This window comes from Narcine bancroftii, chromosome 9 (assembly GCF_036971445.1).
Source record: "Narcine bancroftii isolate sNarBan1 chromosome 9, sNarBan1.hap1, whole genome shotgun sequence".
In the NCBI taxonomy this organism is placed as follows: Eukaryota; Metazoa; Chordata; class Chondrichthyes; order Torpediniformes; family Narcinidae; genus Narcine; species Narcine bancroftii.
Window position 1 is genome coordinate 10,436,011 of NC_091477.1, and position 18,580 is coordinate 10,454,590.

At 41.3% G+C, this 18,580-nt stretch overlaps 1 protein-coding gene across 5 annotated transcripts in view; it reads left to right on the top strand.

Moving 5' to 3' along the window:
* rad50 (RAD50 homolog, double strand break repair protein) overlaps positions 1-18,580 on the top strand; it is a 126,174-nt gene that overhangs the window by 42,118 nt on the left and 65,476 nt on the right. For all 5 annotated transcript variants that reach the window (XR_011344699.1, XR_011344698.1, XM_069898122.1 and 2 more), the window contains 5 exons: positions 283-448; positions 4,350-4,543; positions 5,490-5,696; positions 10,580-10,762; positions 15,195-15,352. Coding sequence is in view for 3 of the 5 variants with exons in the window: in XM_069898122.1 (XP_069754223.1) it covers positions 283-448; positions 4,350-4,543; positions 5,490-5,696; positions 10,580-10,762; positions 15,195-15,352 (908 nt within the window). In the remaining 2 variants the exon portion in view is untranslated. The remainder of the gene's footprint in view (positions 1-282; positions 449-4,349; positions 4,544-5,489; positions 5,697-10,579; positions 10,763-15,194; positions 15,353-18,580) is intronic.

Below are 18,580 nucleotides of genomic sequence, written 5' to 3' on the forward strand. Positions count from 1 at the left end.
AAAACCTTTCACCATGTTCATCACTGACTGCACCAAGATCAGCAGGGAAGAAGCAAATGTAGAAAATGAATTTTCAATGACACGTTGCACTTCATGTTTTTATGTGCTTGAAATATGACAGGAAATCATAAAAGTAGATTATATCTAAATAACAGTACAGGATAGCAAATTGTTAGGGTGATTTTCATGATCAGCAGCCCGAGATCCATAAAAATACACCCAAAAATGTTCAGGAAGCAAAATCTTTGTTGTCCAATGTTATCACTGACTGTGTGCTTTAAGGTTTTCCAAGGGACTGACGAGCAACTTCGAGACAAATATTACAACCACCAGAGAACAGTGAATGAGAAGGAGAAGCTGTTGAATGATCGTCGACGTGAACTTGAACACATCAACCAGTGGTGCCAGAAACTTAACAGACAGAAGTCAGAAATGCTGGTTGAACAAGGTACAAACTGCAGTGGGATTTATGAATTTCACTCTTTATTTTCCGCACAGTAACCCAGTTTTAGACCGTGCACTCGAAACTTATTTTGCAGTGCATGAAACCAATAAGATTTTTTTTCCAAGCTGCTTTTATTTTTGCATTCTCTTGATATTTTTTTCACTGCCACTTTGTGGGGAGGTGGGGAAGCTATGCAATTAATTGTCTTAACAAGAGAAAAGTTTAGGGAAGATCCTACATAACATTCAGAGAACAAGGACTCCAGAGTCCTTTTTGGACACGCATTGTGAATTGATTGGGAAATGCTAAAGGGAATACAATCTGATTATTTACTGGAGGAACTCGGCTGGTCATTGGGTCGGAACCCTTCATGTATGTAGGGAGCTTCTGACCTGGAATGCTAACCATTCTTTTTACACCCCTGAGATGCTGTTTGGCAAAGTGATCCTCCAGTAGATTGTGTTTTTGTTCCAGATTCTAGCATCTTGATTGTTTGTGACAAATCCTGCTCTCCAAACATTTTCGGGTCACCCACGCTCCTGGTGCTCTACACGTGCTCACAGGCAGCCAGCATCTATTCTGCCCGTTTGCCCACCAGATTCCAGCTACTCATCATCCCTTCCCCCATCTCGTTCCACCAATCACCCAGCAGGCCTTCTCCCAATCCCCCGTGTATTGCTGTGGACTATACCCTTCCAGTCCTGATGTAGGATCTCAACCTGAAACGACAACACATCTTTTTACATCTATAGATGCTGCTTTCACTGCAAAGTTCTTCCAGCGCTTTTTTATTTTGTCCATAGCTTCAAGCATCTTTAGTCTCCAAAAATCTGGAATTAGTTTTGACATCGAACTTCAGGATGGAACTGTAGTGTTCATTCAGAAAAAAATAATACATGAACATAAAGCATTTACTTTGCAAAATTGCAAAATGTGGTTTAAATTCCTTGCGTTTATAAGTTTAATGGAGTATCAATATTGGGAAGAATTTTGTAAAATTATACATACATACACACATTTTAAAAGAGATCTTAATTGAAAGACTGAAGAATTCATATTCAGTAACATTGCAGGATCTTTGGAGACTTTTACGCACATTTCACAAGTAGATGCTAATTGAAATGACATCATGAAATGAATATTGTTTGGAATTGGAGACAGGCTGGATGGTTGGATAACTACAAGGCTTCTGACCTTTCTGCAAAGTGCTCACACTTTGACCTTAGAAAGGTCACTTCTGGGTTTTGTTTATCTAAGACAACAGCTTGACCAAGTGGGGGACTCCTGTAGTTTGCTGAAGAAGGTGGGGGTTTTTGCAAGTGAGAGAGTCACATGGGCTTCCTGGCAGTCTCAGTTGGAGAGAGACAGAGTGGTAAGTCCAATATCAATAAGCTCTCTCAGCATGTGTGTCTGACACTGAAAGGAGCTGAACAGTGCAAGCCAGGAAGACCCGGTTGGAAACAGAAAGTTCCAGATGGCTGGAAGTGCTATCTGTCTGATGTTTCTCTTGGAATAAGCAGAACAGAAAGGAACTCTGTGGTAGCCTGAAGAAAGAGGTTACCATATGGAAAATCCTGATGGGGCAAGTTTCATCAGTGAGACATTGATGTGACTAATGGTGGTACCTCAGTTGTAGAAATCCTGGAACAACAAATCTCTCTCTGCAAACCCTTCAAGAACTTTCCTGAGTGGTAAACATTTACCTTTCAAGCACCAAAGCCTGGTGAACTTTATACATGTTAAATTCTGTGCACAGTATAAGAATGGCCTGTATCCAGAGAACTTGGAAGAAGGAGAAATGAGATTGAACTGTGAACCAAATAAATTTTCTTAAATTTACACACACATCATACACGTGCATTTAGAATTAGAAGGGGGTTAATTTGGGTTAGTTAAGTATAGAGATAAGTTCGATGGATTCTATTTTCATGTTTAAAGTTGATTAAAAATAACTTTTTTTAAAAACTACTTGTCTTGGTGAATATCTATTGCTGCTGGGTTTTGGGGTCCTTTGGGCTTGTAACATAAGACTGATGAATGATGTAGTCCAAAGTTCAAAAGTAAATCACAAAATTCTGTAGACACCGTGGTTGAAGTAAAAACACACAAAATGTTGGGGAAGCTCAGCAGGTCAAACAGTGTCCTTTATATAGCAACAGTAAAGATACAGAACCAACGTTTTGGGCTTGAGCCCTTCATCTAAGTTCCTCCCTCCCCCTTTACTTCTTTCCATTTCTTCCAGCCATCCCTCCTCCCCCTCATTGCTGCTGTCCCCTCCCTCCTTTCTCCACCATCTCCCGCTTTTGCCACCCCACCACTACGCTTTAGTTTGGATGCCTACTGGCACTTTCTCACACTTTGATGAAGGGTGATCAAGCCTGAAATGTTGGTTATATAACTTTACCTTTGCTATATGAAGGACACTACTTGACCTGCTACGTTTCTCCAGAATTTTGTGTTTTTTGAATCCAAAGTTCAGATTTATTGTCAGAATACATATATGACATCACGAACAACCCCGAGATTCTTTCCTCTATACTTATTGGTAGTGCAAAAAAAAACTACCCAATAAATTATAGTATATAAAAGAGAAATGTAAACAAACTTCAATAACTATTCAGTAATAAGCAATGTGCAGAGTCCTTAAATGAGTTCCTGATTGAGTTTGTTGTTGAGGAGTCTAATGGTGGAGGGGGAGCAGCTGTTCCTGAACCTGGTGGTGCGAGTCTTGTGGCACCGGCACTTCTTTCCTGATGGTAGCATGTCCTGGATGGTGTGGATCCTTGATGATTGCTGCAGTTCTCTGACGACTGCTTTCCATGTAGATTTTCTCGATGGTGAGGAAGGTTCTTTCCTGTGATGTACTGGGCTGCGACCACCACCTTGTGTCGGGCTTTCCGTTCCGAGGCGTTGGTGTGCCATTACCAGGCCATGCTGCAACTAGTATACACTGTTTCCGTGGCACCTCTGTAGAAGTTTGCCAAGGTTTCCTTTATCATACCAAACTCATGGAGAAGTACAGTAGAGCTGCTCACATGCTTTCTTCATGATAGTAGTGTGTTGGGTCAAGGAAAGATCCTCCAAGATGGTGACTCCCAGGAATGTACATTTGCTCACCCTCTCCATCTCTGATTCCCCAATGATCACTGGATTGTAAGCCTCTGCTTTTCCCTTCCTAAAGTCTACAATTAGCTCCTTGGCTCTGATGACATTGAATGCAAGCTTGTTGTTAGAACACGATTCAGCCAGGTTTTCAGCCTTCCTTCTGTACCCTGACTCGCCGCTCCCTTTCATACAACCCCACTATCTTCAGCAGATGTAATTGAATTAGTTAATTGATGAGATTTGGTCAGGTGGATCTAGTGAAATAGTATTTTAGGAATCAAGAACCAGGGCAATGGAATAAAATTACAACTGGACAATTTTGTAATGTCATATACGGTTAGCAGATTTGTTCCTCTTCTGATGTTGCCAGTTGCTATTTTAAAAAAAAAAATCACTGGTTGGTGAATGTAATTAGATGGCGAGTGTCCCAAGTGCATTATTGTGGCTTTGTACAGCTTTGGATTGAATCTCAAGGTTGAAGGCTGATGAATGTGAGGAATATCGAAGAGTCTGGTACATGCCTGCTTCAATCTGAATGAAGATCATATTTATTGCAAATGGTTCTATTTTATCCATTTGCTATCATGAAATCTGTTTAGTTTGATGACAGATATTTGCAAATAAGGACATTAGAGTTGAGTATTTGGGTTTTGGTTACATGGAGCAGGTTTTACTAATGATGGTTATTGATGTTTTCATCAGTAAATGAGAAATCCTTCCTCACCCTGTGTTCTTATCCTCCTCTCCCACCACCACCCCTTCCCCCCCACCCCCCAACACCCTTTTAATTGCTTTTTAGGAAGACTTCAGCTTGAAGCAGGTCGACAGCAAGAGAGCATCAAGAATCGAGACTTGCTTGTCCACGCTCTGGCCAGGCAGCTTGAGTTGGATGGTTACGAGCGAGCCCCTTTCAATGACCGGCAGATTGAGAGTTTCCGTCGGCAGCTGATTGATAGGTTGGAGAGAGAGAAAGAAGCAGCCCATCAATTTCTGGTGAGACTTTAACTATTTTCTCGTGCTCTCCGATTTGCACCTGTTCCATTTTACTCCCATTGAATTCAAACTGACAAGAGATCTTGGGCCATTCACGTTATCTTTTCTGCAAAGCGAAGACTTATCCCAATTTTATCAGATGATTTGACTATATTGCTTTCTTCCCAGAAGTTAAGGCATTACCTCTGCGTAGAAAAGGAGATGAAATTGAAGATGCAATTCCACTCTCTCTCTTTGCAGCCACAGTAAGCTTGCAACTTGTTCTTGTCAGGTGTTTTGAGGATTACTTAGCCAGTGGTCAAAATCACCAGAACAACAGCCAGGCCCTTATCGCACTGCTATGTGCAATTGGCCTTGTGCACTTCAACGATCCCTTTGTTTCAAAAATACTTCTTTAACTGTGAAATAGTTTGGGATATTCTGGGGCTATTTGACTCCAATCCTTTATCCAGAACCCTTGGGGGTCAGTGTGTTCTGAATTTTGGATTTTTCTGGATTTCAGAACAAAAGCTAGCTGCCCTGTATTTAAGCCCACCCAAATGGTACTGCCGTATCCACCCCCTTCCAAGATGCACTGGCGTATCTCTCCCCCCTGCCCGCCCAAGTCGTGCTGCCGTCTCTCCCCCCCCCCCCCCCCCCCCCACCTAACCTAGTCGCGGTGCTGTCTCTTCCCCGCCCCCCCACCTCCCCAACCCGCCCACATAGTCTCGCTGCTCTCTCTCTCTCTCTCTCTCTCTCTTTCCGGTGTACCAGCACCAGGTAAAAAATGCCTTTTTTTTTGGAGCTTTCTTGATTTTAGATGTCCAGATAAAGGATTGTATACCTGTATATATAAAATATTACTTGCTCTAAAGCTGTGACCAGGTTTCTTGGCTGAAGTTGTCTGAAGTGTTGCAATGATGAAACCTGCACCCGTCAATTAGATATCAATAATTGCTCTCAACAGAATGAATACACTGAAAAAGAAATGGCAAAGCAAAGGCAGATTGATGAGTTCAGAGATAGGAAGACCGGGCTGGAGCGAACAATCGAACTGAAGATGGACATTCTGAAAAAGAGACAAACCGAGCTGACAAATATTAAAATAGATCTGCAGCAACTGGAGGGATCTTCGGACAGACTGCAGGAACTTGATCAAGAACTGACGAAAGTGGTAGGACAGCAATGGGATTTCCCAAAAGCATTATCTTTGATCATTATCTTGTTGATGTGCGTTTAACCTCAGTCAGGAGAAGCATTGATGCCAATTAATTTTTAAATTTAGAAGCAAGTGAGGTAGAGAACTGAAAAGCTGTGTTTGATGTCACTCTTTTAAAAATAGAATAATTTTCACATAGAGGACAATGAAAAAAACACCCAAATGGCTTTGTGTTCAGATCCGAGAAACGTTCGAATATTAGTTGGACCCTATTATTATTGAGTTTTCATTATCATTTGGTAAAATCTTGAGGGTCCTAATATTCTGAGGACTCTGAGTGATTAATAAAGGAATGCTTTATTTTAAATTCACAACTTTTTTCATATTTTCTCATTTATTTTAAACTTTTGCGTTGGTGAATTAGATTAGAAATTTATTCTTGATGGATCCTGTTAATTGGGCTGACTGTCCAGAGTTTCTGCCACCCAAATCTAAATGTAAAACTACAGAGTTATTGCTTGCTGACTCTCATCTGTAAACGCAAACATGGATAAACACTTCGTGAATAATATTAAAAAAAATAATACCATCATAAAAGAACTGAGAACTCTGTAAAGTATTGTCTTTTCTGATTGTTTTCTTATAAAATAGAGAGCACCAAATACAATTGAGAAATGCTAATTGTCCATCCACTTCAGAATCCAACTGCAAGAGAAATCAAAAATGTTGCATAGTTGATGTCTAATTAAGAAGTCTTGTATATATTGAATGACTGTTGACATATTAAGTTCTGAAATTCTTTGGAAGGTAACTGTATCAGCAGGTAATATTTATCAAACAGCAACTTTCTTACACCATATCCAAATTGCTTGTTGTGACAATGAAAGAATCACATCCTGCATCGGAAGGAGCTTTACAACGTTACAGCACAGAACAGTCCCTTCAGCCCTCAATCTTGGAAAAAAAACGAAACCCTTTCTATCTTGTAACTCTCTTATTTTCTTTCATCTATGCTTCTGTCCAAGAGTCTATTAAATGCCCCTAATGTTTCAGCCTCCACCACCACTCCCAGCAAGGCATTCCAGGCCCCCACAACTCTCTGTGTTTTATTTTTTAAAAACTTAACCCCTGACGTCTACCCTAAATTTTCCTCCCTTCACTTTGTTCAGATGTGCTCTTGTGTTTGCTACTCCTGCCCTGGGAAAAAGGCACTGCCTATAATCTTAATAGATACTGACTGACACTACACCCACACCTCTCAGTGCTGAAACATTAACAAGATGTATTCATCATGAGCCTGATTGCATGCATTCGTTTGGCAGGTTAGCCAATTAGCTTCAACACTTGTGTGTTAACAATCATGACGAACATTTTCTTTTGTCCAGTTTGAAGCCTTTGAGACTGGGTAACTCTTTGGCTTGGCTTCGCGGACGAAGATTTATGGAGGGGGTAAAAGTCCACGTCAGCTGCAGGCTCATTTGTGGCTGACAAGTCCGATGCGGGACAGGCAGACACGGTTGCAGCGGCTGCAGGGGAAAATTGGTTGGTTGGGGTTGGGTGTTGGGTTTTTCCTCCTTTGCCTTTTGTCAGTGAGGTGGGCTCTGCGGTCTTCTTCAAAGGAGGTTGCTGCCCGCCAAACTGTGAGGCGCCAAGATGCACGGTTTGAGGCGTTATCAGCCCACTGGCAGTGGTCAATGTGGCAGGCACCAAGAGATTTCTTTAGGCAGTCCTTGTACTTTTTCTTTGGTGCACCCCTGTCACGGTGGCCAGTGGAGAGCTCGCCATATAACACGATCTTGGGAAGGCGATGGTCCTCCATTCTGGAGACGTGACCCATCCAGCGCAGCTGGATCTTCAGCAGCGTGGACTCGATGCTGTCGACCTCTGCCATCTCGAGTACTTCGACGTTAGGGATGAAAGCGCTCCAATGGATGTTGAGGATGGAGCGGAGACAACGCTGGTGGAAGCGTTCTAGGAGCCGTAGGTGGTGCCGGTAGAGGACTGGGTAACTAAGGACCACTAAATTGGGTGAAATACTGGTTTTAGGAAAAAGATGAGCAAATTGTCAGTTTGGTAATCTAAAAATGTCAGGACGAAATATGGAAGCAGCAGTGCTTCTCATCTCTTCGGACGAGGGGCAGCGATGGTTGTAAGAAAAAAAAAATCAGATAAATGGAGAAGTTATTCACCTAAAATAAAAATGATGAATACTGGGAGAAATGCTCAGCAGATCATTGGGACGGTTAGCACAGTGCTGTTACAGCACCAGTGATCAGTACCAGAGTTTGAAGCCGTGCTGTCTTGTAAGGAGTTCGTACATACTCCCCATGTCTGTGTGGGTTTCCTTCGGGCACTCCGGTTTCCTCCCACTGTTCAGAAACATACTGCAGATTGTAGGTTAATTGTATGTAATTGGGCGACATGAGCTCATGGGCCTGTAACCATGCTGTATGTCTAAATTTTTTTTTTTTAATTTGTAAAGATCCAGCAGCTCATTTGTAAGAAAAATAAGATTTAATATTTTAGACTTGTGACTTTTCACTAGACCTGCCTGATTTTCTGAGAGTTACTGGCATTTTCTGTTTTTATTTCGGAATTCTGGCATCTGCAATATTTTTCTTTCACTTCTCATTTGTTGCCGCAAGCATCCCCGTCCCGATCACTGGCACTGGAAGAGTGCTGTGTTAACCACTGTGCTCTCCGCCCCAATGACCTGCTCAGCATTCGTCATTTTTATTTTAAGTGAATAAGTTTTCCAAGTATTTTATTTGATTTTTGTTACGGCTGCAGCTGCCGTTTGACTGAAGAGCATGAGAAGCACCGCTACTTCCAGAATTCGTCCTGACATTCATAGATTACCAAACTGGCAATTTACTTGTCTGTTTCCTGAAACTTTTTTTCACCCATTTTAATAGCCCTTAGTTATCCAGTCTCTTGGGCTTCACCTGGACAAAAGAAAATGTTCATCCTGATTGTTAATACACAAGTGATTGAAGCTTGAAGCAATGCTAATTGGCAAACCTGTCAAACTCATTGCAGACTGCTCTGGACTCAAACTCTGGTCCTGTAATGGCGAGCTGCAGCACAAGCAATCAAATTAGACGCTTTCATTGCATCTGCTTGGATCCGTCATTTCCATATTGGGTGCTGAACACCAGGTCTGTTTCAGTGAACTCGGTTAGAGTTAATAAAATTAAATTTACGGTGTGGAAGGAGAGAATTAATCACAGCCATTTATTCAGAAAGACAGATGCAACTTATTCCTAAATTCTTGTTTGAACTGCAGACCAAGAACAACACTTGAAGTGGAGTTCACAAGAGCTTTGTAGTAGTTGCAAAGGTTTCTGCACACACTGCTCTTCTGACGGATGAACCAGGCCTCTATCAGACTCGATGAACAAGCTGCACCTCAATTTTCATCTCACCCGACTACAAGTTTATTTTTCTTTTCACTGCATGTTCCTCAATTAATTCTCCCACCACTTTCATTTGTTCAAAAGAAATAAAGCAGTAAGCTCTTCATTTTTTTTTCTGACAATGTTCTCACCAATTTCCACATATCCTTTATAAACCAAGCCATCTTATGAACTGCCTTCCAATGAATTTCAGCGTGGGAATATAAATTATGGAGGAAAGAACAGAGAAAGCCACAAGCAATGGGTTTAAAAACCTATGGTAAAGCATCTGTAAATACATTTCTCAGAAGAGTGCTGTCCATTATCATATGCGAACAGGATAACAAACAAAAATGTTCTACAAAGAACAAAAACAAAATGTACATCAAAGAATTTGAAAACAGAAATCAAAATTGTTTGGACACATCATGCGAAGAAATACATTAGAACATTTAGTCACAACTGGACAGCTGGAAGGAAAAAGAAGCCGAAGCAGACAGAGAATGAAAATGATAGATGGATTAGCATCGTGGTTAGAAACAGGGGAGACACCAGCTACGATTCAGAGGGTCAGAGACCGTGATGGATGGAAAGACATGATTGCCCACGCCGAACAGCAAGGCTCCTGAACGAATGAACGAAGGATAAAGCATCTTAAAAAAAATGTTAAATGCTGGGAAAATCTCAGCAGGTTCAGCAGTAGATGTGGTGGGAGAACTCTTTCCAGTCTTTGATCTTTTATCAGAATGGGGCAAGGTTATTCTTGAGTCCTTGCCTTGCTCCATCATCCTTTCTGTCATTCGATCTCTCTCCATGCCCAGCTTGACAAAGATTTGTTCTTTCTGCTCAACTCTCCTCCTTTGCACATTAAGACATAGTTTATTTGCAACTTCCACTCTTTCACACAAGTCAGGAGATTGATGGATGGTATCCAGTAACCTTGGGTCTCATAATTGAGATGGGTAAATTATTCTGAAATATATTTATTTCGTATTATATTTTGTGCGCGTGTGATTTATATGTATAAAATTATTATGAACTGCATCAAATAAAACTTGTGGCATCCGGCACCTATGGGGATTGGTCAATGCTAGTTAAGTGAATTTTCTGGTTGATTGAGATTGGTGAACTAACAGCTGGGGGAGCCAATTTTTTTGTCTCTTTATTTTCTGTGATTTATTTGCCATTTGCTTGAAATCTGGATAATGGAGGTTTTACTGTATTGGACTGGAGAAACATTATTTCAACTAGTTGTATATACACGATACAGCCAGATGATCTTGACCGTAAACTTTTTGACATACCCCAAATATTTACAAATATTTTCCATTTAGAGCTTCGTAATTTGCTTGATCCCATTTCTCGCAGTCTTTAGAATGGACATACAATCCACTGAGTGGAATGAAGTATTTAAGTGTCGAAGCTCCTGATTTTCTATTGCTTTTTGGCATTTGTTTTTCTTCCCCCCCTCGTGGAATTTTGCTGATTATTTTTGATGTTTAGGAGCGTAATCTTGAACGTGCCATAACCAGCAGCGACGTGGAAGGCCTGAATACCGAAGTGGAAAATCTGCGGATAGAGAAGGAAGGACTGGACAGGTCCTTGCGGAAACTGGATCAGGAAATGGAGACAATAAACATGCACACCACAACTAGGACTCAGATGGAAATGCTGCAGAAAGATAAGGTGAGCTTGTGCACCCACTGTTAGGTTAGGTGATTTCCTAGAGCTTACAGAACAGAAATGCTTGACCCATGGAGTCCACATCAAGCAGCCACTCACCAGTTCTACAGGCCTTTTAGTTAAATCACCTCCCATTCCGATTTTCTCCTCCCAGACACTACACCTACCTACACGCCTTAGGAATCCACAACGGTACTGTAGTAATAGTCTGATATTGCCAGAAAAAAAAACTTTTGCATTTTGCCTGGATAATTGATAAATGTTTGAGGTTAAACAAGAAAGTCTACAGATGCTGTGGTTGTAGTTTCATTCACTAAAGTGCTGGAGAAACTCAGCAGGTCCCACGGTGTTCTTTGGAAGGAAAGATATATAACCAATATTTCGGGGCTGAGCCCTTCATCAAGGTATAAGTGCTTGAACTATCTTTTCTGAAGACAAGCATATTTGTTGTCATTTATCACCATCCCCATTGTTCTTCATATAAATTTGTTTACTCATGCATAGGAAGCAGGAAGAATCCCTCTGCTCTATGCCATGTAACAATGTAAAGACAGGGTTTCTGAGACTTGTGGTTTCTTCAGACTCAGCTTTACTTTGCATTTACCTGGGAGATGTATATATACCCTGCAAATCACTGTCCACTGATGGTAGGAACCAATGATAGGGTGGTGATGCCCATTAGAACCATAGAACACTACAGCACAGAAATAGGCCCCTTCGGCCCTTCTAGTCTGTGCCGAACCATCTTTTTTTGCCTAATCTCACTGACTTCCACCCAGTTCATAGCCTTCCATACGTCTCCCATCTGTATACCCATCCAAATTCTTAAATGTTAAAATTGAGCCCGCATTCACCACCTCAACTGGCTGCTCGATCCACACTCCCACCTCTCACCTTCCCCCTAAACTTTTTCCCTTTCACTCTTAACCTATATCTTCTAGTTTGTATTTCACCTCCCCTCAGTGGAAACAAAAACCTATCTGCATTTACTCTATCCCCTCATAATTTTAAATACCGCTATCAAATCTTCCCCTCATTTTTCTACACTCTAGGGAATGAAGTCCTAACTCAGTTCCTGAAGTCCTGGCAACATCCTAGTTAATCTTCTCTGCATACTTTCTATCTTATTGATATCTTTCCTAATTGGGTGACCAAAACTGCACACAATACTCCAAATTAGGCCTCACCAATTGCTTATGCAACTTGACCATAACATCCGAACTCCTGTACTCATAACTTTGATTTATGAAGGTCAATATGCCTGGTTAACAAGTATTCATCTCAACCTCTGCACACAGGGAACAAGCTGTAAATCATTAAGAGTGAAAATCCACTACTGTAATGTCTATTTTTTTTTTCTATCTCATACTCTAATTTCTAAATACTTTGCTCCCCTCAATGTTTCAACAACAAAGTAACATTTTCTCTCTTAGTTATTGAATCTCATCCTTAATTAAGAACCTATAGGTTTGCTGCAAAAACCTTTTAGTTTCAGCGTTGCTAATTACAACATATAATTGAGCATAGGTGGTAATTATAACACGTAATCTGAAATTCGTCAGGAAGGCGCAAAAGCAACTGCACTTCCTGAGAAGACTGAGGTGGGCAAGGCCACCATCAAATCAACCTTCTATAGGAGATCTATCGAGAGCATCCTGGCCAGCTGCATCACAGTGTGGTACAGTTGCTGCAGAGAAATGGATTGTGGAGGTCAATCCACAGGACCACAAGAGTGGCAGAGAGGATCATTGGAGACTTCCTTCCACCCCACCCCACCGTCAACATCTTCTGGGATCATTGTCTGAAGAGGGTGCACAAAATCATTGAGGAACCCTTCCAACCCACGCATAGCATCTTTCAACTGTTCCTTTCAGGAAAGAGAATACAAGAGGATCAAAGCAGTGAGAATGCTGAATGACCACAAGGAACTGCTCACATTAACCATCCAAGACTTTCATATTCATGAAACAATATTTATTTGTATGGATGAAATACATGTCCTGCATATGCATGGTTTGTCTCTGTGTGTGTATTGTCTGGTTGTATGTCTGTGTGCTTTTGCACCGAGGACCAGAGAACACTGTTTTGTCATGTTGTACTTATAAACTCAGATGGCAATAAACTTGACTTGACCTCCTGTCTGCTAAAGGGGATGACTGTAAATCTTGGTATCTCATTAACCTTCCTGACATTGTCTTATTTGAATTGTTCCACTTGGCCCCTCTAGTCTTCTCCTAAATTCATAGCTGAGCTCAATATAACCTTAGCATTGTATTCCTGTGGTAACCATTCAACCCTTTGTTTAACAAGTATTTCTCTGCCTCTCCCTTAAAGACATGCAAAGTCTCCACTTCCACTGCCATTTGAGGAAGGGCATTTAAAAGATCCACAGCATTTTGAGAGAAAATATTTTGCTTTGATTGAAATATAACCCTGTAGCGGTACGCTTGGAGGGAGTGGGCAGAACCAGCGCTAACAGCTCCTGTCTTGTGACAGCTAGGCACAACAGCCTCCTATCTACTGGCAACTAGCCACTACAGCCACGAGGCCTAGTGACTCAGCAGCACCTGTCGATCGACTGAGAAGCCCTGGCCTACTCAACGTAGCTATGTCATGAGGTCGTTAGCACTTCAGGTGTCATGATGCCAGGTCACGTTTTGTGTCTATATCAAGCCTGATAACACTGTAATAAACACTTCTCTCTTTTCTGGCTGACAACCTCAGGTTTGGTCTAGTTATTTCAACATGATGTTGTACGGCCACAAACATCATCCGCCACAGCCCCTTATTTTTGAAAAATGAAATTCTCAATTATCCCAGTTGAGGAAACATCCTGTCCATCAAAACTTTTCTTAATCTTGCATGTTTCCACCAATTCCACTCTCACTCTTGTAAGTTCTCTCACATACAAATATCACATGTCCAACCTTCCTTCATGAGATGCTTTCCTGTTAAAAGGGGTTAGTCCAGTAAACCTTTCCAGGACTGCTGGCAACACTCTAACATTCCCCCAATCAGTATGGCACACTGTGCGCCAGATGAGATCTTGCCAATGCCCAAAATAGCTGAAGCATAACCTCTTATGCACCAATACATCTGAGCAAAAAGGTACTGGGAGTCGGCCCAGTACATCACAGGCAAAACTCTCCCCTCCTTCAAAAAAATCTGCTTGGAGCATTGCCATCGGAGCGGAGCGTTGGCATTAGAGTGTAGCATCAATTTTCAGGGATCCGCGACACCCAAAACACACTCTGTTCTTGCTGCTGCCCTCAGGAACGAGGTCTAGGTGCCACAAGACTGTGTACCACCAGGTTCAGGAACAGTTGCTCCCCCTCCATCCTCAGACTCCCGATCAACAAACACAATCAGAATTTATTGCCATGAGCATCATGAAGTTCAGTGTTTTGCAGCAACAAACGTTCGAATTATAACCATCTTACAGCTATACTATATATTAAAAAAAATTCATGAAAAGTAAGGCAGTGTCTTTGGTTCATTGATTATTCAGGAATCTGATGGCAGAGGGGAAGAAGCCGTCCTTGTGTCTCTGAGTGCTTGGCTTTAGGCTCCTGTGCCTTTTCTCTGATGGTTGCAGAGTTAAGAGGGCATGACCTGGGTGGTGGGGGGTCTTTGAGGATAGAAGCTGCTTTTTAAGACACAACCTCGTATAAATGTCCTTGATGGGGGTGACGTATGGTGCCTGTAATGTTGCAGGCTGAGTTAACCACCCTCTGGAGTTTAAGGGTTGGCACCTCCATACCAGGCAGTGTTGCAAACAGCCAGAATGCTCTCCATGGTACACCTGTAGAAGTTTATGAGAGTCTTCGGTGACCTACCGAATCTCCTCAGCCATCTCACAAAGTATAGCCATTGGTGAGCCTTCAACGTGGAGGCTCCAGGACAGATCCTCGTAGATGTTAACACCCAGGAAGTTGAAGTTCTTGACTTTCTCCACTACTGAGCCCTCAATGAGGACTGGGTCATGTTCCCCTGACTTCCTCCTGGTCCACAATCATCTCCTTGGTTTGGCTGATGTTGAGCGTTGTCATTACACCATTCAACGAGCTCATCTACCTCCTTCCTGTTTGCTTCTCATTGCGTGTTTGTTATTCTACTGTCAATTGTGGTGTTATCGGCAAACTTGTCAGAGTACAATCAGGATTATTTAAGGACTCTTATTTTGCACACTATTTATTACTGAGTATTTATTTTATTTCTTTATGTATCTTTATTTTTGAGTACAGTTTACAGACACTGATGAGTAGAAATTTTGTCTGGCCTGCAGGAAAAAGAATCTCGGGGTTGTATATGATGTCTTGTCTGTACTCTGGCAATAGATTAAAACTTTGAATTTTGCCTTTAGGCTTAATTCAGTACAATCAAATAGAGATCTCTTGATTCCAAAGGTGTGATTTTTTTTTAAATTATTCACTAGACTGACAAGGAGGAACAGATCAGGAAGATAAAGTTAAGACACAATGAGGAACTGACTACACTTTTAGGGTATTTCCCTAACAAGACTCAACTGGATGACTGGATTTATGCAAAATCTCAGGAGAAGAGTCAAATTCGGGATAAGCTGTTTCGTCTGAAGTAAGTACTGTACCCTTCAGGAAAGTGTTGCTGGGGTAAGAATTTGTTCTGTTGGAAAAAACAGCAGTTTGTGTGGTGAACATGTGAGATCTTTACAGGATTGCATCCGGCAATTTGTAATTTTGCATTCTGAGTCTTGACATCTAACTAAACCATTTGTCGAAACAGTCGTCAATTCAGGAGGCCTTTATGGACCAAAAGTTCAGTCATGTGTCTTCTAGGCCTTCCATTGCCTCAGTTGTGAAATTGTGTATTGTAATGCTTTGTTTCAACAGTATACATTTTTAATTTTTTTTTATTGATATGTTAGATGTTTCAAATTTCATGCAACAATCAAATTTTACCAAGATACCAATTCAGTTGACAGTTAACATTCTTCAAGGATTTTATTGTCTTCCCTGGTAGCGATGATCGGATTATGTTCTATAAGAAAAGTTTTCAGTATTCTGGTGTAGAGAGATAGATGAGAGTACTCAAGACCAAAGCTTGCAATAGCTGGAAAAAAAGAGTAGTAATGATTATATTAACATTTAATCCCTTTATTTTTTTAATATTTCAATGTTCATGTAGCATTATTGAAGCAAAATGATGAGTCGTTGTTTCTCTGGTCAAATGGATCTTTTTTTATCCTTCTTTCTATTCACCTTGAACCTATTTGAGAAAAACTGGAAATTCTTAAACTACCTGGTAAACAACCAGCTGTTGAACTTGGTTTGATCAATCACACATGCCTGAGCTCTGTTAATTAACTAAATTGTTTGTCAAACCCTCGGTTTTCAGCACTTATGGGGACTGGTTTCCTGCATATGTCTTGTCAGTCTACATGTGCATTATGCGGACTGGTTTCCTGCATATGTATTGTCAGTCTGCATGTGCATTATATCTGGTGTGTGTCTGCATGTTTTGCACCGGGGACAGGAGAATGCTGTTTTGTCAGCACTTGTGAAATCAGATGACAATAAACTTGACTTAGTAGATGACAGATAAGTGAATTTGCTAGTTGCTTGAGATTGTGTGTTCATGATTGGCAAACTAATTGCTGGGGGATGGGGGTGGTGCCAATTTTAAACTTTCATATTTTTTACCGATTTATTTTCCGCCATTTATTTTTTCCAGTTGCTTGATACTGCCAGTTGCTTGGATTCCAGTTAACAGGGATTTTACTGTATCTTGAAGGAATGCAAGGCCCTTGAACCTTGTAAGGAAAGCAGGCAGATGGGAAAGAATTGTTGATATTTTTGAAAGGGCCACATTGCTACTTTCCCACTGACTGTGGGTTAAGGTTATTTCAAGGGTCAGATTCTCAAAATCGAGCATCAGCACCCTCCCAGTGTAGCAAGTTGCATCTGCCTCTATTTCATGTCGCCTAATGTTTGCATATCTGAAAAATTATCGGGCAGAAGGTACACAAGTTTGAACTTGAGCTGGAACAGATACATAAAGGACAGTTTCTTTCCCACTGTTATCAGACTGCTCAATAAAATTCAGATTCCTTTTAGGTGAAATTAAATTGAAATGTAGACATGCAGCACAGTAACAGGGCTTTCCAGCCCACGAGCCCAATTACACCTAATTGAAGGGTACGTTTTGAAGGGTGGGAGGAAACTGGAGCTCACGGAGTAAACCCATGCAGAAATTGGAAAACATACAAACTCCTTACAGACACGTGACAATAAATAATTGAATTAAATTTAAGATGCTTCAGCCGATTTGTGTTTGTTTGGTAGGGTAGGTGTTCCATTCTCTTTTTGTAGCTGCCCTCTATTTTTTTTTCCCTCCAGCGCCATGCTGAGAGAAAGGGGTTCTATACTCTGGGAGAAAAAAAAATATATGAATGCATCTTGTGGAGAGCAAAATCTCATTTGTGTTGGGCACTGGTTCTAAGCACGATTTACCAAGGGGCAAGACTGTGAAGCATTTAAATTTAGATATTCAACACGGTAACAGGCCCCTTTATCCTGTGCTGTCCTATTTACACCTGATTGACCTATGACCTCTGATGCGTTTTGAACAGTGGGAGGACACCAGTGTGCCCGGTGGAAACCCACACAGACACGTGGAGAACGTACAATCTCCTTGCAGACAGCACGGGTTTTCAACCCCAGTCCTGATCGCCAGCTTTGCACTAACTGTGCGCCCTCATTTGAGAGGGGCTGCAATATAGCCAAGTCTCTTTTTCTCTGCAGCTAAATCTCTGAGTAATTCCAAATTTGGTGCCTAAAAACAGGCAGCCTCTGTGAAATCACGAATTAACATGTTTCGGTAGCCTGGGGACTTTTCTACTCGTTTTTGATTGGAGGCTTTGTGGTAATGGGGTAGAGTCCTAATTATTCCTCCTTAGTAGACCTTCTACAAGAGCAGGGGAACCATCTAGGTCTTATCAGGTGAGAAGTGGAATGGAGTGCTTATTCAGGGTGACAACCACGGCCTACTGCTTGCAAAGATTGAGCGAAGATTGCGAGTTAATGTGCTTTACCTTGAAGATGTTACCAGAATTGGACAAGAGGGTGGAAGTATCAATGACTGTTGACCCAATAACGCAGCTTCTTTTTTCTGCTTCGTCAATTTTAAAAGATGAATAGCAACCTTTAGATTCCACGGAAGCAAACCTGTCCACGTCAGGAACATGTAGGGTAAGCTGTGTAAGAAAATAAACCGGAAAGTGTCATGCGGTTGTAACAATCAAGACATTGCGGTTGGCAACTGTTTATTTTCTAGCATTGTGTTTCCCTCGTGTTTCAGATAGGGACAGGGTTCTTCCCATGGGATTTGAAGAATTACATGCAGGAACGAAAAAAGGCCAGAGGATCAAGGTGTGATAACTGTAACTTTGTTGGACTTGATTCCTTGGGACATTAGCAGTTTCCAATTTTTTTTTAGGCGTTTATTCTTTTTGGAATCTGAGCCTCTTTATTACTCCTAACCTCCATGTTTGCTCTCATGTTTTCAACAGTGCAGTAAAACCTCTGTTATCCAGAATTTAAGTAACCAACAAAGAAAAAAATTGCAGTTAAAAAAAAAATGGAATTTTAAAATTGGCATGCCCTCGCTGTTAGTTTGCCAATCATGCGCATTCATAATTACTTCCTGGACAGCAAGTACACACGACATATGTGGAAGGGCATCCAAGACATCGCCAACCACAAGACTACACCATCTGACTGTGCTTTTGATGCCTCCCTCCCAAATGCACTGAACAACTTCTACGCACATTTTGAGGCAAAAAGC